At 32.2% G+C, this 25828-nt stretch overlaps 3 protein-coding genes across 4 annotated transcripts; 2 read left to right on the forward strand and 1 right to left on the reverse strand.

Annotated features, from left to right (window-relative positions):
* Nucleotides 1-502: 502 nt before the first annotated feature.
* On the reverse strand, nucleotides 503-4748 carry LOC125807504 (nudix hydrolase 19, chloroplastic). Its single transcript, XM_049487228.1, has 7 exons — nucleotides 4086-4748; nucleotides 3040-3180; nucleotides 2764-2868; nucleotides 2091-2190; nucleotides 1231-1323; nucleotides 842-1107; nucleotides 503-606 (listed from the first exon to the last, which is right to left on the reverse strand). Exons 1-6 carry the CDS (start codon nucleotides 4674-4676, stop codon nucleotides 842-844), a joined length of 1296 nt encoding a protein of 431 aa, XP_049343185.1. The 5' UTR covers nucleotides 4677-4748; the 3' UTR covers nucleotides 503-606.
* A 5315-nt stretch (nucleotides 4749-10063) lies between these two features.
* LOC125807691 (cytokinin riboside 5'-monophosphate phosphoribohydrolase LOG3-like) lies at nucleotides 10064-14933 on the forward strand. Its single transcript, XM_049487423.1, has 6 exons — nucleotides 10064-10224; nucleotides 10418-10515; nucleotides 11147-11177; nucleotides 13723-13822; nucleotides 14565-14635; nucleotides 14727-14933. The coding sequence occupies exons 1-6, from the start codon at nucleotides 10111-10113 to the stop codon at nucleotides 14931-14933; spliced, it is 621 nt and encodes a 206-aa protein (XP_049343380.1). The 5' UTR covers nucleotides 10064-10110.
* A 3241-nt stretch (nucleotides 14934-18174) lies between these two features.
* Nucleotides 18175-21925, forward strand: LOC125807491 (uncharacterized). Of its 2 annotated transcripts, none has more exons than XM_049487214.1 (4): nucleotides 18175-18298; nucleotides 18527-19652; nucleotides 20154-20824; nucleotides 20907-21925. In XM_049487214.1, the coding sequence occupies exons 2-4, from the start codon at nucleotides 18556-18558 to the stop codon at nucleotides 21923-21925; spliced, it is 2787 nt and encodes a 928-aa protein (XP_049343171.1). In that variant the 5' UTR covers nucleotides 18175-18298; nucleotides 18527-18555. The 2 variants fall into 2 exon arrangements, with proteins under 2 accessions (XP_049343171.1, XP_049343172.1); XM_049487215.1 differs by having other exon boundaries at nucleotides 18272-18298; nucleotides 18838-19652.
* The last annotated feature ends 3903 nt before the right edge of the window (nucleotides 21926-25828 follow it).

Here is a 25828-nt window from a genome sequence, read left to right on the forward strand (position 1 = left end):
GGTAGTGGTGGCCTAGAAAAGAAAAAAATACATGTTGCATTCAACGACATGGAAATGAATGTAGAATCAATCCTCTCTTTTCACAGGTAAACTAACGTTTCTCTAAGTTGAGGATTATAACATATGTCGATCAAAGATACAAAATTCTACTGTAAACAGCTCTGACTACTTCTGATCTATTTGGTACTGCTTTGATCACAGCAACAATAACGTCACCAATATGAGCATATTGACGATTGACATTCTAAATGAATCTCCCAGCCACCTCTTTCACCAAATAGACAAATTTAACCAAGTAAAAACAGAAAGCCACAAGTTTTAGAATAACAAAGCATATTCGTTTCTTCACGAGTAGACTAAGGTCATTTTATGTAGAAACCTTCACTATTTGGCATTGTCTCTTTCTTTGATTTATGCTTACATCTAGTCAGACCAAAATAATCCAACAAGAGCAAAGAAAATTGAGATCAACATTAGACTACTATTTGTTGCATCAATCATTTGAAGAGGAAGATACGACAATACAATGAAGATTTGACGATATGGAAGATCTTACTTACCTAAGAAGCTTTGAGAACAACATTGTTGATGTCAATTACTAAAGTCCTGTCACACAGAAAGACATCCTTCATGTTAACCTTACCTCCTAAGTAGAAAAACTATGTGGAACAGGAACTTAATAATTTGAGCACATTAACAGATTAGAGGAGCTTACTACAGTATTAACGTTGCAACAATTTCAGCAAATCGATTTCAAACAAGAGATTTGGTAATAGAAAGATGATACACACAAGATTAAATGACATGCCGCAAAAAAAAAACTTCATTGGTGAGCACCAACCTATAAATTTGAGAAAGAACTTGCAAGTTGTGATTCAATCCCATTCACCCAAGAGGAAATGAGATGATTAGCAATTGCAAAGGGCCCCGGGATAAACATAGGAGCAAGTTCCCCACTTTCCACATTGAAATCGGAAGACAAACTCTGTCCTCTTTCTACACCCTTGCACATTTGGTCCACTTTACCAGCAGCAGTCCTCTGTGCCTTCTTGTATTCCGCAATTGTGAGTGCCTTTTTCACATCTTCTCTGCTGTGCCATTTCGCATCTAGATCACAAGTTTATTCACCGTCACAGAAAGAAAGAAAATGCCCATAATCAAAATATAAAGGTGGAAGTCAAGCATTATAAGTCAAAGGGAGTCGATCAAAATTAAAGATCTTCAAGTTACCTTCTAATTCCTCCTTATCCACATTAATATCCAGTGATTTTGCATACGCAAAGAATCCCACCATAAGTTGGCATGGCATGCTGCTAGGTCCAACTGTAGAGGAATCATACAGTAAAATGATAATCACATGAGCTAAAAGAAAACTGGCATGCAAGAAATACAGATAAAATGTTCAGTAACAACTGCCAATGAGGAAAAGAAAACCTCTAGAGACCATTTCATGAAGCAACTGATTGGTGCACAATTAGATCAACAATGCTCAAAAGAAAAATGGAAAGCTGACAAGTGATATGCATCACACCAATATGATGTTTTTTTAAAAGATTGGTGGTAACAATTAGGAGCTACTCTGGTATTCATTCCCAGCATTGATATTAAAAGGCATTGCTTTGTTGCTACGATGCGAAGCAATGGTTATTGCTTCATGGGTGAAGTCACGCGCTTCAAAGAATGATTCATAAAGTTATCAAAATGAAAATCAGGATCAGTTCTTTGAATCTCAATAATGGCATTTTCTTATAATGGATGTGATCATAAATTCTGTGATTCACTTGTTCTTTGAATCTCGATTTGAGGAGTTGGATTAATAAAGGCATTTTCTTATATTGGATGTTGAATAATCATTAGTACTGAGTTCATGTATGTTTAGTAATTTAAATTTTCTTCATAAATTGTGTGATTCACTTCTCTCTTTCCGCTTCAAGTTCCACCCACCTTACCTTGTCACTTTTTGGCACTTTTCCTTGGAAAAAACACTAATTACATAATTACCTTACATCATTAAGAAAAAGCTAGGTGTATAAAATAACTAAAAGAACAGAAGGGAACAAATACCATAAATCTGTTTCCAAGAACATTACCAGGCCATGGCTGAGAACTATGGTAAACAACTTGTCCAACTTCAATACCGGTCTCCTCCCATGTTTCTCTTCTCACAGCCTCCTCCAAACTTTCTCCTGGCTACTAATAAATTTAGATACTAATTAACATGTTTCATAAATAAATTGTGAATGACAGGATCAAAAACCAATGCTGGCTAATTGTACACCTATTGAAACAGAAAAGGGAGACAGCAAACCAACCAAAAAACAAAAAGGAGCTGAAGTACTATGCAGAAAATTGAAATACTCCCTCCGTTCCATATTATGTGACACTCTTTCCATTTCTTGTTTCAAAAGATTGAAAAAAAAAAAATCATTTTTTTATGATAAGACAGTCATTTTGTAGACCACAAGATGCTAAGGTATTTTGGGCTATGTTAAAATATTTAGCTTGTGTCAAAACTCAAAAACCTTTTTTTCCTACTCCATACACTGAGGAAGTAATAAAAATTGACCACTGGCTAATAGAAAATAAGTCAAATAACTAATACACTGATGCAGGAATGAGGTTCTAGTGACTAAATTTCTTTTTCACCATGGACAACATCCATAGTGATCAAGACATATGACTGCTATTTTTTAACTAAATTTGGCAACAAGTTATGCAGCAGCTCGAAAATGCATTGCTCAAAATCAAAAGCACGCCACATACCTCCATGAAACCAGCTAGACAACTCCACATGCGAGGCACAAATCTTGACTGCCTACTTAATAGCGCACGGTCATTCTCTTTGTCAATAACTAACATAATCACAACCTGTTGCCAGGACAAGACATGCCAAAGAAAGTTAGGATTCTCATGTAGCATTTCAGTATACAAGTCCCATAACCTCTTCCACGAAACAAAGAAAAACAAGTAAACCAAAAAAGTGTACAACCACAAGCAGAATATTAATCAGAGAGAACAAAATTGATCTGATTGACATACTGGATCAACTCGAGGATAGATTTTCTTCTTGCATAACTCATTAGAGCACTGTTTCCGTCTCCCAGCATCAATTAAAATGTTCTTACCACCACAAAATCCACAAAAACGTGATACTGTATGCCATTCTAGTAATGATCTGGCCTGATAAAATTCCAAAGACAAAAAGTAAAACATTCAGTTAATTGTGGTCGCCATTTTTAGCATTAGAAGGTACTTATAACAAATAACTAAAACAGAATGCTACCGAATGATTGGATATGTGCAGTTCAACATTGACAATAATGTGGCAAAAACCCAAATTCATTTTCTTAGAATTAGAAACAAACTTGATGCTAGATGGAATTATCAGGACTCTTAGACACATCCACACTTTCTGAGACAACCCTTAAAACACGCTTAATATAATTGAGGTTAAGAATCTTAAGATAATAAAGTTTGAAATGCACATTTACAACGTGATGTTAACTGCATAACCAGGTTGCAATTTCATAACAAGAGATCCTCTGTTAAGCAGTTCTAGATAAAGATTATGTAAGATCACTTAAGTAGTATTCTAAACATACAACATTTTCTTGCCTACAAGAATCTACATAACTAAAGATAGAACTTGAAAAAGGATATTCCGTCTCATTTGTTTGTCTTACTTTCCTCTTTAGTCTGTTTAAAAAAGAACGTATCTTTCCTTTTTTTGCAACTCTGTAATCTAACTTTCCACGAGATTAAAGATCATTTTGATACACACTACATATCTTAGTTTAAGACCACAAGATTAAAAAGTTTATTTATTTTCTTAAACTCCATGCCAAGTCAAAACCACACAAACAAATCAAAACGAAAGGAGTACATGGGTTCAAAATACCAGCTGGTAGTGGATAGTTTATGAAAATGATTCACTACATTAATATGCCAAGTTAATTCATATAGCTGGTGATCATAATGCAGACAACTAGAGCAGCAATCCAATTCGACGAGCAATGTAATTGTATCAATGTTATACAAGAATTGTAGTTTTTGAAATTGAAAAGGCAGAGGTGAAATACACATACATGACCAGCAATAGCAAGTTGTCCCATGGATGAAGCATTTTCCCAATCAGTGGCAACCATCAAAGTCCTAAGCTCAACAAAGCAAAACTGATTACCCCCCAATTCTTTAACCAATCCATTACCAGCCTCTGTCACATCAATACCCCAGTACACAACATAAACCCCATCACCCTCAGAATCAGAACCCAGATAAACCAAAGTATCTTCACTCAAATTAACCTCAGAATTCTCCAAAAAAGCCTTACAATCCCCAAAACTCAACCAACCCAGATGCCAATTCGGCTCATTCGAATCCCTAACTGAACCAGCCAATGGCCTTCCCTTTCTGAAAGGCAAGATCTTGAAATTAGGGGAATGGGGTTCATGGGTATTTCCTAAAAGAAGGTTTTTAAGGGTCTTGAGAGCAGAGGGTGGTGAAAATGGATCAGTTGGTTTAGGGGTTCTTAGCTTTATGGGGTTGCCTGCAAAGGCGTGAGACTTGAAGAAATTGGTAGACATGGTGGAGAATTGTGGGGTTCTGAGAATTGGGAATTTGGAGAGGGAGACGAGATGAGTAGCAGCTGAATTTGTGAAGGAAAGAAGAAAGATCATTGCTTGAGTTCAGCTACCATTGCTGTTTTTTTTTCTGAAAATGGAAGATTTGGTGAGTCGATGAGGATGGTCTATGAAACGATGACATCTGGACTTGTGTGTTCTATGGTCACGTTGCATTATAGTTGGCCACAATTTCATTTGTACGCCTTGGAGTGTACACTATTTGCCTGATTTTTTTTTTTCTTGGTGCCCAAAAATATTATTCTAAAAATATTTATATAAATTTGATATAAATTGCGAGAATAGGTAGGGGTAGGGGTGATGGGTGTTGTGGTGGGCGAAATAAGAGTAGTAGTACTCAGCATGGACAATCTCTAACACCCATATTTTATAGCCAATCTATTTTAACATACTCAATTTCAACTCAACTTATTCATTTAATTACAATCTTACAACATATAAAGATAAAGGTCTCACGAGATATATCAACTCTATTGAGTGCAGGTCAATATTGATTCCTTATATCACCAAATATGGAAGCTCAACAATATAGTGATTCTCTTGCTCTAGTGTTAAAAAAAAATTCTGTTTGAATAAAGATATGTCTTGTAACCATAAGTCATAATCGACCATGAAAAACTCAATTAGCCCATTTGACCTCTCACAACTATTTTCTATGGTGATCTTACTGGACACATACCAAGTGATTGATCCCTAATTACTTGGAGGGTGGAAATCAAACCTTCTACTTTAGGTAGGGAACCTTTGAATCTATGCAAGATACTTGATAATTAACCTGCCTTCATTCAGTGTCTACAATGTACTTAATAATTCCTTCAATATGCCTTGCCCAAAAAATTGTTAGCCCTCTCAGTAAATACATTAAAATTGTATCTTGTAGAAAAGTTATAATTTATTTAATTACCCAGCTAAAATGACTTGCATTTTTTTTCTTTATGATGATTATATAATATAGTTCATCAAACAAAAAATTAACTTTGTTTTAATAAATATTTTGACAAGAGTACTTATAGATCAATTTAGACTACATCTTTAGTTAAAAGTAGCTCAACTTTTAGATTGATCGAATTGGACGAACCAAAACGGATCAAGTTAATAATTATTAACTTGCCAAACTTGGACAGTCAATTTGAGTGGATTATATTAGGATAGAAGATTAGTAGGTAGTGTAGTATTGGGCTTGCTTAGGATAATTGGTGTTTGCCATTGTACTAGTTATAGTATTGTAACTCTTGTTTTTGGTATGATATATCATTGTTTAGTATTGTTTTCAATAATCTATCCTAATACTCTCTTTGTTCCCAATTACTTGTCTACTTTACAATTGACATACCTATTAAAAAAACAATAATTGACATAGTGAGTTTACCATTTTACTCCTATTAATTATGAAGTGGATGAATTAAAAACTTAAGATTTTTAAAAAGTTCTAAGTAATTAATTGAGGGTATAATAGGTAAATTTTTTTATCTTTTCTTGATTTGTCAAAATGGACAAGTAATTAGGGACAACTAAAAAAGGAAAAGTGGACAAGTAATTAGAGGGAGTATGTTGTTTATTATATTTCGATTAGCAGTACATTAATTCTGGCAGACTTTGCATTGTTTCCTTGCTACTTAGCTTGCTATATTTTTTTCACCGTCTCATTCTTCTTTGTACCTGGATTTGTTACACTTGAGTCTAAGGTCTTTTGAAAACAACATCTCTTTCACGAGATAGTGGTAAGGTTGCATAAGTTCTATCCTTTTCGGATTTCAGTGTATGTTGTTGTGGTTGATTTACTTATTATCTCCATCACAATACATTGTATAGTGTCTGATTCAACAATAATGTGTTGACATGTAAATCAAGTATAGGACGGTATTATTGTAACTTCAATTATATGCATTGCCATCCCTTTCTTGCCGACCAAAAACTTTGGAACAAATAAGGAACCAGCACAGCTGAGTAAATTCAAATATTCCACTTGCTGATGGCTACTCTTGTTGAATTTCATCTCCTTTTTAGTCTAAAATGATGGAGAAATATGAATTATGATAGCTTGAGTCTGACATTTTATGTACCCAATTCCTGTTAGAGGGTCTGCTTTTATAAGGATAAATTCAACATCCTTTTCACCCACCCAATTCATATATAGTAGTACTATCATCATTTAACCTTCAACCAGTAGTTAGTATGGGATTGGACTTAGTTATGATTATAAGTGACCTGTTTTTCTAAATAATATAACTATATGATATAGAATATAGTAGTAATTATTACACGTTTTCATAAGTTAAAATTTTATTATATATATATGAAGAGAGAGACAGAGCTATTACGTACCACCAAGGGTTATGATGGAGTAGTAAATAGTCGTACATCTTTTAATCAGAAATCCCAAATTCAAGTCATAGGTATGAAGTCGTGTTCGGCGTTCTATTCCTTACATAGGACCACTTGGAAATTTTAACAAGGCACTTTCTTTCTTATCAGCCTCTTTGTCATTGCCTTTTAATTTTATCTACAAATTCACTTTTATCACTTCTAGTTTTGCTTCTCAAATTTTACTGTTACTGTTGACATATACAACCTCCCATCCTATATACTTGTCGCATATTGCTATGTAAAAGTTAATTTGATTAATTTTCAGAGATAAATTAAATTAAAATAATTTAAAGTATAGATGTTTGTAAAAATATATGAAAAATGCTTTATAAATTGTAATCTTTTTTATAATAATATGATGAAAAAATACGTTAGTTAACAATTATGATATTGCGAAATGTGACAAGTAAAAGATATAAGGAGAAGTACTCTTTCTGGTACCAACTCGGTGAGAAATAATCTTGCCGACGCTAGTGCATATTATTGTGATTTCACAAGTATTAGGGTAGTATTTGATTTGAATTTTAAGTACTAGTAATTAATTGAAATTCAATAATTAAAAGTATATCAAGATGTCCACACATATTAAAGCTAGTCACTAAACCTCTAGCTGGTAGTAGGAAAAAAATAGAAAAATGAAATGATTTGAATAGTCATTATCCAAATAAAGTAAAAGCGACGCAAACCGGAAAATGTAGAAAAAAAGATTACCATAATTGGGAGCCAACAAATGGCCAGAAAAGTGTAAACATAAGTACTCAGTACCAGAAAACTATGTGTTCCCATCCATATTAAAAGCATATAATTAACTCATTCATTAATTAATGCAATTACCGACTTTCCTTTTTTTTCACCTCGCGTTTTGTTTATAATATCCGTAATAGAGTCTGATTAAGCTGAACCTAACCATCGCAGAACCCATTTCTACGAGGGCACTTTTCATAGGACTTTTTTCATAACCAACACTCAAACCTGATAGAGACCTTTAATTAAAGGTGCCAACCCATCTAAGCTCATATTGGTGAGGAAAGAATAGTTACGCAATGGAAAACTCTTCTATCCATTTTGTTGTCATGAAGAGGACTGGAAACAAACACTGAATCTAGATGCAGTGACCACTTAGGTTTGACTTATTTTGTCATAAAAGAAAATTGATTTTATGGGTTGATTGATTAGTATACCTCCGATATTGATAAGGCCAAGGACTGTGGTCGTCTGTCTCCGATTTGCCGCCCAATAAAAGATCTTGGAGATTGATTAGCAAGCTGAGTTGATTTGATTTAATGAGACAATCTGAACAATCACTAGATTTCGAATACCAAATAATTATGTTTATTCTGATAATTTGTCAAAATCTATTTTGACGTGTTGATAGTAATTATTTTTTAACTGATTTGACAGCCTTGGAGAAAAAATCCATACTACAAGTCATGTATAGCTAGATGTTGAACTTTATAGTTTTTTTAACACCGTGATATAATTGAACATGGGTTTAGGGTGAAATTAATTAATAGTACAGGCAGTATGAATCAAAAATGCAAGTATCCATTTTTATCTAATTTATTTTTTAATAGGTTCATATTCAATCTTATCCGTCCATTAAAAACAATCTATATATACCCAGCCATGCTTATAGCCATAGGGCATGGAGGTGATATATAAGAAATGCCTTTACTTTTACATGCGAAATTAATTACCACTAGTGAAAAAAGTCTCCGTCTCTGAAAACCATGCACTTTTTTTTCTTACCTCTCTATCTTTTCCTCCTGTATTTTTTTTTTGGTTTAATCATTTCGTATTTGTAATTTACTGATCTGACTAATCTGAATTTATATTTAGTCATCAAGTAAGTCTAGTATTAAAAGTGTGGTAAATAAAGCATTTTTTATTTTGAGGTTCTCCAATCAAAATCTTTGATTAAAGATAAAAAAAAAAAAATTGTAACAAAATTAATTAAGATATTTATTAAAATGTACGGAGTAATTTTCTGACGAAGAAAGCTAAAATTATGATACGTTTCCAAAGTTCCACGTTGTGACTTCTATTTAATTCGACTTACAGTACCCCCCCACGTCCCACACAGAGTAATACGAAATATGTACGGATACTTTACTACTTGTGAGGCTCATTATTGACAAGTAGTACGTATTATTATTATTACTAGTAATAATTTCTGATTACATTAATGCAAATGACAAGTGTCCACATGAGATAATTACACTACTCGTTCTCGTTCACAAATTAGGCATTTAAATACTTTACTCCTGTTGTTATTCAATTCATTGGAGGATCCAAAGATCAATAACCATAGTCTATACAACGTTATAACGTTATAATTTCAAGTAGGTGGGATGTAGGCAGGTAGATCTTAGAGCTAATGGTGAGACGGGGTTTTTGGGAGCGCAGTAACTTTTCATAAATTTAGTATTTTTTTTTAGAAACATATTTATATATCTTTGATGTGAGTTTGATTCATCTTAAGCACACATAATAATAAATTTAAAATTCAGAATCTAGCGCAAGAGGGATGGACTTGTGCATTAACAATCTCACTCAAACAAAATTGAGTGAGTATTGTTTCTAGTTCCTTTTTTCTTGATGGTTGTTAATTAGTAAAAGTTTGATAGTATCTGGTTAAAATTGATAAGGTAAAGTTTAACCCTCTTTACTTATACTTATTTCTATTGAAGAATTTTATTTTAATAAAATATTGTGACACAATGCTTAGTGGTATAAATTCGCAAAAAAAGTAAAATTTTGACGGCTACTTTAAGTGTGTTTTAGTTGTGCTTGGCTAGGTTTTGCCATTCTGTTACGCAATACAGATTGTGGATGCACGTGGCAATTTAATAAACAGTAATTCTTTATTGCTACTTGTCCAAGAGGCATGGAAGTTATTACTAATTTAATTTATTTTTAAAATTATAATCGCGTAAAGATAACATACATGTGTAGATGTTTCTTTAAATTGTAAGCTTCATATAAGTTAAAATTTTTACTACTATAAAAGGTAGTGTAACTTGTTCCATTATTTATACTAGCAAGTAGTCAAGATACCCACCATTCCCACATAGAAAGAGAAAAAAAAAAAAAAATAGGAGATATGGAGAAGGAAATAAAACAGTCAAAATTCAAGAGGATTTGTGTGTTTTGTGGGAGTAGTGCTGGAAAAAAAAGTATCTATAAGGAAGCTGCAATAGAGCTTGGAAGAGAAATAGTAAGAAAAATAGTACTACTGAATTTCCTTAACTCTCTAATTGTCTTTCATCTCTTTAAGATATTGATGCGATGATGTATGATAGCTTATGCGCATACTTTATTATTATGTGTTGACTATATAAATCATCACTGTGTAAGCCAATTGTCAAAATGTTATGTTATTTTATTATATTTGTTTGTATAAAACAAAGGTATCAAGAAAAATAGACCTGGTTTATGGAGGAGGCAGCATTGGTTTGATGGGTTTGGTCTCTCAAGAAGTTCATAATGGTGGTCGCCATGTCCTTGGGTCAGTTCTTTCTTCTTCAAATATAATTTTTATTTTATTTTTTGAATAACTTAACTTTAAAATATTGGCAACTTGCTTTTAAAAGTAAGCGTCGCTTTAACAAACAAAAAAAGTTGTCCCAAAATAAGTGTTGCTTTAGAAATTTAAGACAAAACATAGTACTCACTCATCCCAAAATAAGTGTCCCAGGAAAACTTACTCCCTATGTCCCTAATTACTTGTCAACTTTTCCTTTTTTAGTTGTCCCTAATTATTTGTCCAATTTGACAAATCAAAGAAGGACAAAATATTTTTACCTATTATACCCTCAATTAATTACTTTGAAAAAGGTAGAACTTTTTGAAAATTTTAAGTTTTTAATTCATTCACTCCATAATTAATAGGGGTAAAATGGTAAACTCACTATGTCAATAATTATTTTCTTAATAATTGTGTCAATTTAAAAGTGGACAAGTAATTAGAGACAGAGGGAGTACTAAACTATACTACATTATAGTCTTTATTATTATTCTCAATAAACATAAAGTGAGCTAAAACGACAGTTATTTTGGGACTAAGAGTGTTTGATTAATCAAGATTTTCACTCCTAAGTTAGGTGCCCTAACTAATTTTTACATGTTCTTTTCTTCAGTGTGATTCCCAAGACATTAATGCCGAAAGAGGTAAGCGTTTTCGTCACAATATTAAGATGTTAATTTGACTTACATATATACTCGATTATTAGTTTAAAAATCAAGTGACATAAGAAAATAAGAAAACAAATGAAATTAAGGGGTTTTTGTGGTAGCCTCTCATATTTGATGTATTTTCTACCTCATTCTTGTTATCTTTTGTATGAAGTGTGTTCTAGTTGTTGGTATATGATACAAAAACAGCAAGATGGAATTTTATGTTATTAGTATTGTACAGGGGGTGTACATGACCGGGTTGGTTCGGGTTTTTTAAATATCAAACCAAATCATTTGTATAAAAAATTTAAATTTATAAATCAAACCAATCTAATAAAATTTGGATTTTTTCGGGTTTTTCAACCTCGGGTTGGTTCGGGTTTTTCAAATACCAAACCAAACCATTGTGTTGAATTTTTAAATTTATAAATCAAACCAAACTAATAAACCTCGAATTTTTTCAGATTTTTGGATTTTTTCGGTAAAGTTTGCATACAAACATATAATTAACTTGCGCTCCAAATATTTCTTTAGTCCAACCAAAATACAATTATCTAAGGCGTTTCTTAAAAAAATAACACAAAATATGAGATGAGTACTGATGACACAAAAATATTCAATAAAAAATAATAATGAAATCATCATATAAAATAAATATTGCAAAGTCATAATGAAAATGATCATAATTTAAAAGTACTAAATCATGCTAAAATAAATTTAATAAGTATTACTTACATTACTAAATATTTAAGGAAAATTAAAATTAGATTATGTATTTTAATTGTCTAAACCAATGTAAAACTAAAACATAAATATTTAATATTATTGTCATTCTTAGTGTTGAATTGATTTTCTTTTTGCACCGGTATTAATTTGATTTTGATTTAAGTTTTATTATAAGTATCAACATCTATGAACTATAATCTTTATTGGACCATTCCGAATTCTAAGTTTTAAACTTGAAATAATATATTAAAAGATAAAAACTATGAAATAGTATAAGAAATATTTTAAAATTATATCAAAGTAAATATTTTTATGTATAAAATAAAATTTTAATATTACATATATAATGTCGGGTTGGTTTGGTCTCGGGTTGGTTTTTTTTAGTTAAAACCAAACCAACCTAAATATAGTCGGGTTTTTTTTTCAATATCAAACCGAATTTTTTTCTGATTTGACTCGATTTTCGGTTCAATTTTGTACACCCCTAATATTATATTTAGTTGGGTAGTATGTTTGGTTTTAGTATTTTTGTTTTCAGAATTTTCTTGTTCGATAGCTATTGCTTTCTTTATTCCCTTTCTTCCCTTTTGGTCCCCCTCCTTCCAACACAGCAATTGGTCCTCTTTGCGGACTAAATTTAGACATAAAAACAATAGGGACATGTTTCCGTTACGATCAAACCCTACCATTCTACCAAAAATTATAGTTGATAGTAAAGGTATAATAACCTTATTTCTTAACTAAGCCCAGCATATTCGATAATGACTCCAATCAGGACCACCCTAGTCCTTGCGCAAGCAGGATGTTGGGTAAACAGGCTTTGCCATAGGTAGAATGTTGACTTTATCTAATAATTAATACCCCCTCCAAACTTGTACCTCATGTAGCATGTTGCTCAATCTTGGGAATCGAATCCATGACCTTGACTCTAATACCACTTAATGTTAGAATCAAACACTTAACGATGTCAAAAACTATAGTTGATATAACTTTATTTCTTAAGAAATCCATCAAGTAAACGTCATGTTCTGTCATGGCTCTTGCCCAGGCCACTTCAACTCTCTCGTAGACCTTGCAATAGGCCGTAACATTGTTTGTCTAGTAATATAATGGAATATCGTTATATAGAGACTATACATCTTTTTGTAGTTATCTTCCTAAATAAATAGAGATTGATTCATGACAATTATGTACGTACACATATTAATCTTTTTCGGAAGTATATATGGACGTGCATAATTCGAGCAGAAAGCAATGAATGTAGTTTAACGTGCCGTGTTGCCTAGTATATTAACATCAGTTACGTACAATAGTAGACTGGAGAGAGGACGACGACCCTGCATAAAGGCTGCAATATTTGCATTACAAGCCTCATCGTTTTCTTTTTGGTTCTTTTCCCCACTACTTCTCTTTTTTATTCTTGTTTTATATTGTTACAAATTACAATTAAAGACCCCCACCAATTGTTTCTGGAGATAATATGTCTAACTCAGTGACTGTACATATATATCCACTTGGTGCATGTGGGGCTAACAAAGTTGAGTGTCAGTGGACTTGTTGTGTGGGTATTTTTGCAATGACTTCGGTAAAATTACATAACATATTAATCTAAATCTAGTCAGATAACGTATGTAATTCATTTACGTAGCGAAAGTAGAAGAATAGAATAAACCACAATTGAAATTTACTAATCAATCGATCATGAATGTCACAATATATTGATACGATGAATTGCTATATAATAGGTGGACCCGAATTTCCTACCCTTTCAATAGTTTTACTGTAATAATAATAGTTGTGGTGCCACATGCAGATAACTGGTGAGACAGTAGGAGAGGTGAAGGCAGTAACAGATATGCACCAGAGGAAAGCTGAAATGGCCAAACATTCTGATGCCTTTATTGCTTTACCTGGTTCCTCTTCATTCTTCCCCATTTTTCACCATATAATAACCACCTTGTCATATAAATAAAATTTTCATCTACTTTATACAAAAATAAAAAATTGTGCCTATTATTTAGGTGTAGTAATATAATTGTCGCTATATGCACTAATATAGTATGGGAATCTATTTATAACCAGCACTTTATATAATGTCGCTAAAGACTTTAATCACTATAAATGTAATGATGACATTAACTCAATTGCTGCTTAAAAGGAAAAAAATATTGTCACTAAATGTCTTTTTTTGCTGCAATCAATAATGTATGTGAGAAAATGGAATTTACTGTACATATTCACAAAGATGGAGAAAATGATCAAAATGGTCCCTTAATATGTAGGTGTTGGTCTATTTTTGTTCTTGATATATTCACTTTAAATGATATGGTCCTTGACAAAAAAAAAATCACTTTTTTTTTCTTAAATTAAAGACCATATCGATCTGTTAGGATGCATATATGAAAGAACCAAAATAAACTAACCTCAATATATTAATTATTAAAAAGAATCATTTTGATCATCTTCTTGAAGATGATGTGTATAAATTCGACAACAAAATATTTTTTATGAGGACATCGATTTAATTATTTTGAGTTCGCATTCACTAATTTATACTAATTCTTTACAAAATACATGAGTACCTTTTATTTGCAAGAAATTAAACTTTGTGGCAACTCTAGTGAAATTATTGGACTAATTGAGTAAATATTACAGGTGGCTATGGAACTTTAGAAGAGCTGCTTGAAGTCATTGCTTGGGCTTATCTTGGAATCCATGATAAACCGGTAATTAAATTTCTAAGTTCCTTTAATCAGCTTAATTAGAATTTTTTTCCCCATGATTAACAGTAATTTGATTGAAATAATATTAATGCAGGTAGGATTATTGAATGTAGATGGTTACTACAATTCCCTCTTGACGTTTATAGACAAAGCAGTGGAGGAAGGATTCATCTGCCCTAATGCCCCCCAAATTTTTGTATCAGCTCCTAATGCCAAGGAACTTTTAAATAAACTCGAGGTAAATGATATCAGAGTCGGGTACATTTCTGTTTTGAGTTTTAATCCACGCCCCAGTACTTGAGCTTGGGTGTGAAGGGGAAGTGATATGGGTAAAAGTTTCATATTAGTTGGAAAATTAACTGGTGATTTGTATTCTGTAAACTTAGTCAGTCCATCCTGAAGAACTGATTTTTGGGGTTGAGTTGGACTCAAATACTATCATATCTTTATGATTTGACTAATTCTGATTCATGTTGTGTTTATTATTGATATATCTGAAATACATGTATATTACTACCATTTTTCAGGGGTATTTTCCTAGTGATGAATCAAAACTTAATTGGGAAAATGAGAAGTCAGAATATTCCTCCAAGATGATTCTCCATGCCACCTCATCATGAGAATAATTTTAGAACAATCAAGAATGTATAACTTATTTTTCAGTTGTTTTTTCTTACTAATAAAGTTGGAAACTGAGATGACTATTTCTCTCAATTATGGCCAAGTGTTAATAATGATTATCATGGTTTTTATATTTGTTTTAATCTTGAAACTACTAAGATCATCTCTAATCCACCTCTATTTTACTCTCCATTCTTTATATTTGGAGAGTAAAATAGAGAATGGACACTTCAACCCCTCTTTATTTTAGACTCTATTCTTCATTTTTAGAGAGTTGAATAATAGTTCTCCAAATTTTGAAAACTACTATTCACACTCTCTATTTCACTTTTTCAATATTTTATTATTATTTCTATTATTTTCTAATCAACATATTATTTTACATATACTGTCATTAATTAAATATCTATTATTCATAATTCTTTTTATATGTAATATAATATTTTAAAAAATATATTATTTAATATATACTACTTTCATCCCGAATTAAAATATATTTGTTTTTCTAATTTTCGTCAATAATATAATTTTATTTTATTATTAATTTTCACTATAAAGAATGCACAAAATTAAAATGATAACATGAAAAATTTAATTTAATAACATAATAATTTAAATACAAGATAAAACACAATACAATACATAACATAATAATTAATTTATCACAATAATAATTTAGTATTCTGGTAGATCGTTTTCAAATTTAGCACTATTCGGAAAAAAAATAGGGTATGATGGTAGATAAAAATCTCCGGTTTGAATAATTTTTAGCTAGACTTAAAAAAATTAAGGACAAAAATACTCATTTTGAACTCCGTAATGCATTAATAGAATATATATGGGAGCAATGTAATAATTTTAAAAGTTGAGTGTTTATGTAATTGTATTTCACTTTTATTTGAATTTGTTCATTAATTTATATATTATATAATATTTTCTTGCAATTTATGTTATTTAAAAATTTAAAATAAAATAAAATTTTATATCACATGAAAATTATATAAAGTAATTATTTGGGAAAAAGAAAGAAAGGATTTATATTATGAAATAAGAAAATAAGAATGAAATAGAAATAATAATGTAATATTGAGAAGAGAGAAAAAAATTATTTTTTGAGAGTAAAATAGAGAATTGAGTTGGAGTTGGTTATCTGGGAAAATAGAGAATTTTATATTTGGAGAATAAAATAGAGTGTATGGTTGGAGATGCCCCTACAATTACTTCCTTATTTTCTGTAATGATATTTGATTGAGCATAACATTTTCTTTAATAACAAAATAGAATTTAAAATAAGTTATAAATGTTTGTATGATTATAAAAAATAGTACAATAATATTTCTTTCGAAATTAAGAGAGCAAAGAAGTATGCAACCATGTGGAAATGCCTCGAGGTTGGTATTACTCCACTTATATATATGTATTCACCTCGAGTACGGCTTGACCAAGTGATTGACCTGTTCTGTTCAGCAAAAAAAAAAGTGATTTGTGCCATATATATTAATAAAGAATAATTAGGTACAGTAATTAATGAGCCTAGAATTTCTCAAATTAGTCTCTCAAAAATTTGCACTAAAGGATTCAAAAATCGAAAAAATTTAATATCTATTACTATAATTTTAACCATATATAAATTTTTCATTGAAGGCGGACGGGTTTGGATGAACCCATCAAGCCTACCTAGCTTTGCCCGGAGTATACAACATCATCTCTAAATTTCACTTGTGAGATTATACTGAATTTGTTATTTGTTGTTATTGTAATTAAAATAGGTAAGTAATAATAATTTATTTATCACTCTATTTAATTGAATTCCGATCCTTTTCCTTTACCAAACCTATAATTTTCATTGTTTAACAACTTGTCACATGCTATTAATTTTGAATTAGTCATTACAATATTGAACAACTAAATAAAACAAATATATATATATGCTCCGAAATCTTAATTACACGTTAATTAGAAACTCTCAAGAGAATTCAATTCCTAGTGAAATTTTGAAGAAAAAAAATCCCCTTTTGGATGAAGTGGACAACACCAAATGTGCATTATATGTAATGGCATAGTCAAAATGGGGTTGCCTGTTAAAAGTTAGCCACCTGACTTGAAATTTAATACTAATTAGTTGTTCATTCTCCAACTCTACCTAAATTCCTTTAATTAGGAGTGTAATTTATTTTAGCATGATAGTTGAGAGGATGTGAATTGTATGAAAATATTTAGCGTTGACCAAATAAGTATAGCTTTATTTTGAATTAGACAAACTAAAGAAGCTTTTTTCTTAATTTAGTGTTACTTAAGATATCTACATTGACAGAGTTTGGCAAGAAGGCAATATGTTCATGTACTAAACCAAAAAAGTCAATCGTTTCCAACCCTTTTTTAATTTCTCCCACATATATAAATCTCTTCATTTATACTTAAAACTTTTTTTAGTTTACCTTGGAGGCTTTGCTTTAGTTTAATTTGCTGAATAAGAAATTAAAGGCACATCTTCTTTCCCCCGGCCCATTCATTTCTAATATATCTTTCTTGTTTCTTTACTTTCAAGGTAAATGCATATTTCTACCTAGCACTTTTTTTTTCTTCATATTTGTGTCCTATAGTATGTATTCCTTTTGTTACCTGGTAATTGTTGCTGGTGGGAAGTAGCATGTATCACATACAATTAGTCGTGGTGCGCGAAAGCTGACTCGGACATCATGATAGTTTATATTCTTTTTGTTAGCAAGAATTTTGTTGAGGGGATTCAAGAAAATCGAAAAGTACCATATCTTTAAGTTAAGGTATCCAAAATTTTATATAATGTGTCTTTAAAAGCAAATTATGCTATTTACGTTACAATAAATCATGTCTATATAAATAGTGAAGTACTATAGTTAATATGGATTTGACTTATATACACTGACGTAGTAAATTAATTTAGACTAACCACAAAGATTAGAGTACCAAAAAATGCAGGGGTGAACCTTCTTTTCTGGCAGCAAAGCCGGCTTTTAATTAGTGTCCTTAGTGGGAAATTATAAGAACACTAACCATATAGTTAAGGTAACGCGTTGCTTTGTATTATTTGTTTTTAAGAGTTAATCCCATGTGATCATTGCTGCATTAACACACACTTGTCTCTGCTATATATATACTATTCTTGCCCAAGATCCAATGAACAAGCACTTATTTAAGTCTACTTGTATTATGTGTTGTAGTAAGTATAACACTTTTCTTGAATTGTGAATTTTCTTTTTTCCAAGAATTGTTTTTCACTTCATTTATTTGTAGGTGGATAGTTTTCATGTGGATGAACTTTGATGGGGTTAGTTAGGAATCTTGATATGAGAAGTGGAGATTCTTTAGAAGGATTGTTGAGTGACAAAACTAAGATGAGACAACAAAAGGGTGGTTCTTCAAGGGTTGTTACTTTGTTAACTTGTTTACAGTTCATGTTTGCTGTTTATGCTACATTTCTTCTGTATTACATGAGCCCCTCTATAGATTTAAGGTCTAAACCAGATTTCAGTTGGACTACAAGAATTGCTCACCAATGGAAGCAATTCATAATCCCTCCTCATGTCGTTACTCGTTATAATCAGGAAGCTAATTCAGTTGTTAGAGCTGAAAGTACTCAACCAAGTAGTCCTTCTGAAGTTTGTGAGCATGAGAAGATTGATTTTGTACAGAAGAAGTCGAACGATGCTGTCATGATCAAGTTGAAGACAGAACTTTATCAAGAAGTGCTAGATTTTCAAAGCAAGTCCTTTGGTGCTGAGACTCTATCTCAACTGATGGCAATGAAGTCCAAATGGGATTTGCGCGGTCCAAACAAGCCAAAAATCACAGTGATTTTGAATCATTTCAAGAGGAAAACACTTTGTGCTCAGCTTGACTCTTTGCTTGGCCAGACCCTCCCATTTCATCATGTTTGGGTACTCTCATTTGGAAGTCCAAATGAAAACTCCCTCAAGAGAATTGTGCATAGATATAATGACTCAAGAATAAGCTTTATCAGTTCAAGCTATGATTTCAAGTACTATGGAAGGTTCCAATTGGCCTTACAAACAGAAGCTGATCTTGTATATATTGTCGATGATGACATGATCCCGGGGAAAAAGATGCTGCAAATGTTAGCACATGTTGCAGGAACAGACAAGTACAAGAATTCTGTTTTGGGAAGCATTGGTAGGATTTTGCCTTTTAGACAGAAGGATTCTAGTTTCCCGAGCTACAGGAAGTTTCGATCCAAGGAAGCAGGGCTTTACTTGCCTGACCCTGCCTATAACATCACAGTGAACAAAATTGTTCAGGTGGATTTCCTCTCTAGTTCTTGGTTTATGTCTGCTGAACTTGTCAAGACACTCTTTATCGAGACACCGTTCACTTTCATGACAGGGGAAGACTTGCACTTAAGGTATGTACTTTAACAGATTTCCAAAATATTTCACACAGTAAATCATTTGTACACTATCAGAAAGTTCATTGATCTGTTCATTTAGGGGAGGATAATAAAATTTGTGAGTTAGTCATATGTTAATGATTATATTAAATAAAGTAATGTAACTTTGTGCATATATTAATATAAAAAATGTCAATATTCTAGGACTGCTCCACTTGATAATACATAGTGTACCACTAGATTGTTATCTGATTCAGATTAGCATTTTGCAAGTTGATCATTAGAATGCCTATTCTTTTCTAGGCACTTCAGAAAAGAATACTCTTCACCTAATAATGTTTGATTTCTTAATGATCAATTTTTCTGCAAAAAGTATTATACTATTGAGTCCTGCATATTCTGTGTCTCTCTTGTTTGATCCTTAAGTAGTCCTCTTTATAGATTTTAATCTGCTTCATGAAAGTAAAGGAAATTTACAAGAACTTATAATGACTTCAATTTCATTAAAAATTGCAGCTATCAGCTTCAGAAGTATAGAAATGCTGCTTCATTTGTGCTACCAGTTGATACAAAAGATAAGGACACTTGGGGTGACAGTGAGCATAGGCTTGCCTATGTATCCGAAACAACTGTAATTTTCAAGGACGTTGTTCAAGTCCGGGATGATCAGTGGTGGAGGGCACTTTCTACTGGTTACGTGACACAATGGGCTGCGATGTATCCACAAAAAATCGATGTGCTTTTCTATGCCCACTCTGTCGATGAAGTTAAAGCTCTTGAGCCTCTTCTGCTAAAGTTCAGTTCAACTGTTGGAAAGAAGGCCTATATCGTTGTCTCAGGAGGCAACTTTTGCCCTTGTGAAGATGCTGCAGCAGCTTTGAAGTGGCCTAAGACAGTATGCAAGGAAAAAAGATTCAAGATTATGGATCTAGGAGTTGGTGCTTTATCAGGAAATTCAAATTCAGAAGTGCCTGTTGTTCAAGCAGTATATGCTAGCATGAAAGGACTAATTAAGATTCACAATCCTAGCTTGGTAATCACAGTAGCCGATACAGACTCTAACGTGAAGAAAGCTCTGAAGATGGCTACTGAAGCTAACACAAATAGTTCAACACTTGTTCTTCTTCCAAAGTCATCGGTGTCAAAGGTTCTTTGGATGGCTGATATTCGTTCAACAGCATTGCCAAGTAAGAACTTAATGTATTTTACACTAAATACTTCCCTTCTGTTTTGTGTAGATTTCTGAACAACGCGTTTTTGTTACTTCAGATTGGAACCGTATGAAGATTTATGTGAATATCATCACACAAACCAGAGCTAATTCACTTGCAAGGCTTCTCAAGTCTCTAAGTGATGCATACTACATTGGTGAAGAAGTTCCTATAACTTTCAACATGGATAGCAAGGTGGATGAGGCAACTCTAAAGCTTGTCAACTCATTCAATTGGCCTCATGGACCCAAAATTCTTCGAAGGAGAATCATTCAAGGAGGCCTAATTCGAGCAGTTAGTGAGAGTTGGTACCCCTCATCGGACGATGATTTTGGTCTCTTACTTGAAGATGACATTGAAGTTTCCCCATACTATTACCTTTGGATCAAATATGCTCTCTTATCCTATCACTATGACCCTGAAATATCCCTCCCTGAGCTCTCCTCGATCTCTCTTTACACTCCACGGTTAGTGGAAGTTGTAAAAGAAAGGCCTAAATGGAATGCAACAGATTTCTTCAAACACATCCATCCAAACACACCTTATCTCCATCAGTTACCTTGCAGTTGGGGTGCAGTTTTTTTCCCAAAGCAATGGCGGGAATTCTACGTTTACATGAACATGAGATTCACAGAAGACGCGAAGCAGAACCCCGTTCAAATACCAAGATCAAGAACCAATGGTTGGCAAGCATCTTGGAAGAAGTTCTTGATAGACATGATGTACTTAAGAGGGTACGTTACACTTTATCCGAATTTCCCAAATCAAACAAGCTTTTCGACTAATCATATGGAACCAGGAGCACATATTGCAGCTAAAGAAAATGTGATCAAACATAACAAGGCTGATTTTGAGGTGCCATTGCTAAAACAAGACTTTAAAAACTTTCTGCCTAATGGGAAAATGCCTGCAGCTACAAGATTGCCTTCATTAAACCTCTTTAATCAGCCTGTTTCTCTAAAAGGCTTAAAGGCAGCTGGTGCAAAACTGGGACAGGATATTCTTAAATGCAATCAAACAGAGATAGTAACTGTTAACCATGAGACAGGTGTACCTTCACATTGTACAAGATTCTAAAAAATTCATAAAATTTTTTTTCTTTCATTGATAAAAGGTTTACTTGATAAATTTTTTCCTTATTGTTACACATTTAAGGAAGTGTATAGAGTGGCTATCTGTAGACTGTATGTATCCTTCTCTTCTTATTTTCACTCTTCCTTGACCCTCTGAATTCAACTTGAAAAGCAACAAACGATATATCCAGTGAGATCTCACAAGTGAGGTCTAGGGAGGACAGACAGTACACAAACCTTATCACTACTTCATGAAGGTAAATAAGTTGTTTCCGAAAGATTCTCAATTCAAGTGCAACAAATATCGATATAAAGAAGAAGACAATGAAGAGAATCGAAATAAGAAATCGTGCAAAAATAGCCAAAGCAGCAATAAAATCATGTGATAAAAAAGCAATGCCGGAATGTATAAGACTCTCAACTTAGTAACAAAAAAGTCATAATGGCCAGAAATCCGAATTGATTACTCATATGATCATTTACTGATAGTTATTATCTCAAAAACTTATTTTTTTCTTCTGAATTTCAATTTTCTTCGATAAAGAAAGTAATTTTCTGATAAAATAGTAGACATTTGTTCACTTGGCATGTCCAAGAATCACTCCATGCAACTGTCACACACATTTTAACTCATATTTTAATCTAATAAATACCTCCTCCAATTGAATCAAAAAGACCCGACCAACAAACTAAACAGCTTGTTTTATTCGACTTGTTATATTATATTAAAACGAAAATAATAAGCAAGGATAATCAATCAAGTGCTAGAAAATAAACAGAACGTATGAGGTTATATGTTATCTTTACTATAAATAGTTAATCCACAATACTTGTTATTTCGTTAAAACAAAACATAAATTACAATATTTTATAATTATATCTTTGATAGTTCTAATAAGTAATTAATGCTCAGTGTAATTACTATACATTGATTAATTACTCTCACAATTGCATTACTCTATAAAATCTGATTTTGAAAAAGAAATCTCAACAAAAAAATTAAAAATAAAAGATGAATTTATTTGGAGTATCATTTATTAAAAAGTTGACTTTAAAAAGGAATTAAATAAGGGTAAAATGGTAAACTTACTTTAGACGGTCATGAATGAATGTTATACTAAACTATCCGCCATTTCATTAGGACAACACTTACTTAATCTTTTTCTAACTTGATTTTGAAGCATGGTTTAAAAGGAACGGAGGAAGTATTAAGTATTTCTTTTGGTTTCCCATCCGTCCACATTGGAGCTTCGACTAAATCTAAATCGGGTACTGCGGGGCCTATTCGGAAGTGGCGCTCCCAACAGGATTTTCTTTACACCTAGGACTCGAACCCGAGACCTCTGATTAAGGGTGAAGCAATATAACACAACAAATATGAATAAGAAACAAAAAAGAGAATATGGAAGACTTCACGAAATACTAGGGTAATTTTTGTAGGATCAAGAGTGGCATGGTTTAGCTTATTTAATCCCTATATGTTGATTGTTGCGTGAGTTGTTGAAATATTGATTTCAATCAATTTATGCTAACAATATTGGACAGGTAGTGGTTGTGCACTCTACTTAACCTTTCAACTTTATGTTTACGCTTAATACATAAGCAACTTCTAAAATTTGATAGAAAGTTTTATTTTATTATTTAAAATATGATTTATTTCAACTGAACACATGATAAAGTAAGATTTGTGTCATGGAATTCATGAGAGGAATGAGTTTCCTGGTATGCACTTAAGGCAAAGACATCAATTATGTCATGTTTTTGTTAAACACTTTTGGTTAAGATTTTGAAAAAAAAAAATTGCCCGGAATTTTATGTGCCTATTACCTAAATAAATTAATTACTTAAAATTTATCACTTTTTTTAAAAAAATAAAAAATTATGCACATTAACCCTAAGTAAGATGTAAAACTTAATGCATGTTCTGATTGAGGCTGAATGGCTGATGTGCATATAATTTAACATAATTGACTTAATTTCCTAATAGATATTTGAAAGGGAAAATTGTATATAATAGCAAACTATTAATTCAAATTAAATGCTATAAATATAGTTTGATTTAATTGTACCCCATAGCAAACTATTGCTATTTAACCTCTCTCCTGGTGAATCTCGCTCGCCACTCTCGTTCTCTCCCTCGCCTCTCTCGTTTTTTATACAAACGCAAGTGTATAAAGTGCATTTGTGTTTGTATAAAGCGAGAGAAAATTGTCTAAATACATATATTTTCGTTCCCCTCTCTCCCCTCTCCCAGATCTCGCTCGCCACTTTCCCAGATCTCGCTCTCTCACTCACCTCTCTCACTTTATACAAAAACCGCAAATTGTATAAAATGCATTTGTGTTTGTATAAAGCGAGAGAAAATTGTATATATACATATATTTTCGTTCCCCTCTCCTAGATCTCACTCGTCACTCTCCCAGATCTCGCTCTCTCACTTCCCTCTCTCACTTTATACAAAAACGCAAATGTATAAAATGCGTGAAAATTGTATATATACATATATTTTCGTTCTCCTCTCTCCCCTCTCCCAGATCTCACTTGCCACTCTCCCAGATCTCACTCGCCACTCTCCCAGATCTCACTCGCCACTCTCCCAGATCTCACTCGCCACTCTCTCATATCTTGCTCGCTCACTCGCCTCTCTTACTTTATACAATTGATCTTTTTGTATATGTATACCAAAACAGATTATACAACTGCTTTCTTTTGTATATGTATATCGAAATATACATATTTATGTTTGCTATGGAGCGCAATTATGCAAAGTTTGTTATAGCATACAAATATGAATTTTGTGTTTGTTACATGTGAAAGTTGCTCTATTTGAAAATACACTCAAAACTTTTTCCAAAATTTGAATATCCATTAGGACAATACTACTATATTATGTATTCAAGTGAATAAATCATAATTCAAATCTCTAAATACGATTTACCTACACATTTAAAAGCTATTTATACATTAAGCCTTGTGTTTATATCAAGACACCTTGCATTGGGAACATATTTTACCAACAACAAATGTAAGACAAATCATTTAAAAAGATCACAAAGTTAAAAGTTTATGAAGCAATTATGTTTTCATCTATATCGAGCACTTAATTTATCCATAATTTGTTTTCTTTCTTTTGTACTATAGAAGACTATATAGTATATATATATTTTTCAAATCATAGGATGAATGACTATAAAGTGATGGATCACAGGCTGTTTTAAGAAAGCAGACATGCAACTTTTGTGGCCACCACGTGGGGACATTATCATCAAACTTTACACATGTTGGTGTTACACAATACCACATCAAAAGAGAACCCATATTTTAATAATTAAAATAACTATATTTTTTTGAATTCGAAATTTAAAAGCTTATATTCACTTTATGAAAGTTTTCAACCTAATCAAGAAAAAAAGAAGAGGCAAAATTCAAATTCAACAGTGAAAATACAATTAATCATATTGTAACTCAAATTCTTCATGAGATCTATATGGAGCAACCTCTTGATATATATATATCAATTGTTGGTAACCCATCAGTTATATATGTAGGCAGTGTGTCTCCATTCTTTAACTGAAAAATTGAAGTATATTATTATAGAAATCTTCCATAGCAATTAAAGACTATTTACCCGCTCTCTTATTTGGATAATTATTACTTATTGTTTCAGCATATATTATGACATAATACATAAACATGACTCTTAACTTAGCTTCAACGAATAACTATGCCCTCCAACTTTGAGCATGCACAAGTAGACACTTAAACTTGTATAAAATTGAATAAGTAGATACACAGTCCTACATGGCATGATATATGTAGGACGCCATGTAGGTCAACACAAAATTTCCATGTGGGGTGTCATGTAGGACGGATGTGTCTATTTATTCAATTTTATACAAGTTTAAGT

The sequence above is a fragment of the Solanum verrucosum genome, unplaced genomic scaffold (genome assembly GCF_900185275.1).
Source record: "Solanum verrucosum unplaced genomic scaffold, falcon-dt-bn FXZP01000183.1, whole genome shotgun sequence".
NCBI lineage: Eukaryota > Viridiplantae > Streptophyta > Magnoliopsida > Solanales > Solanaceae > Solanum > Solanum verrucosum.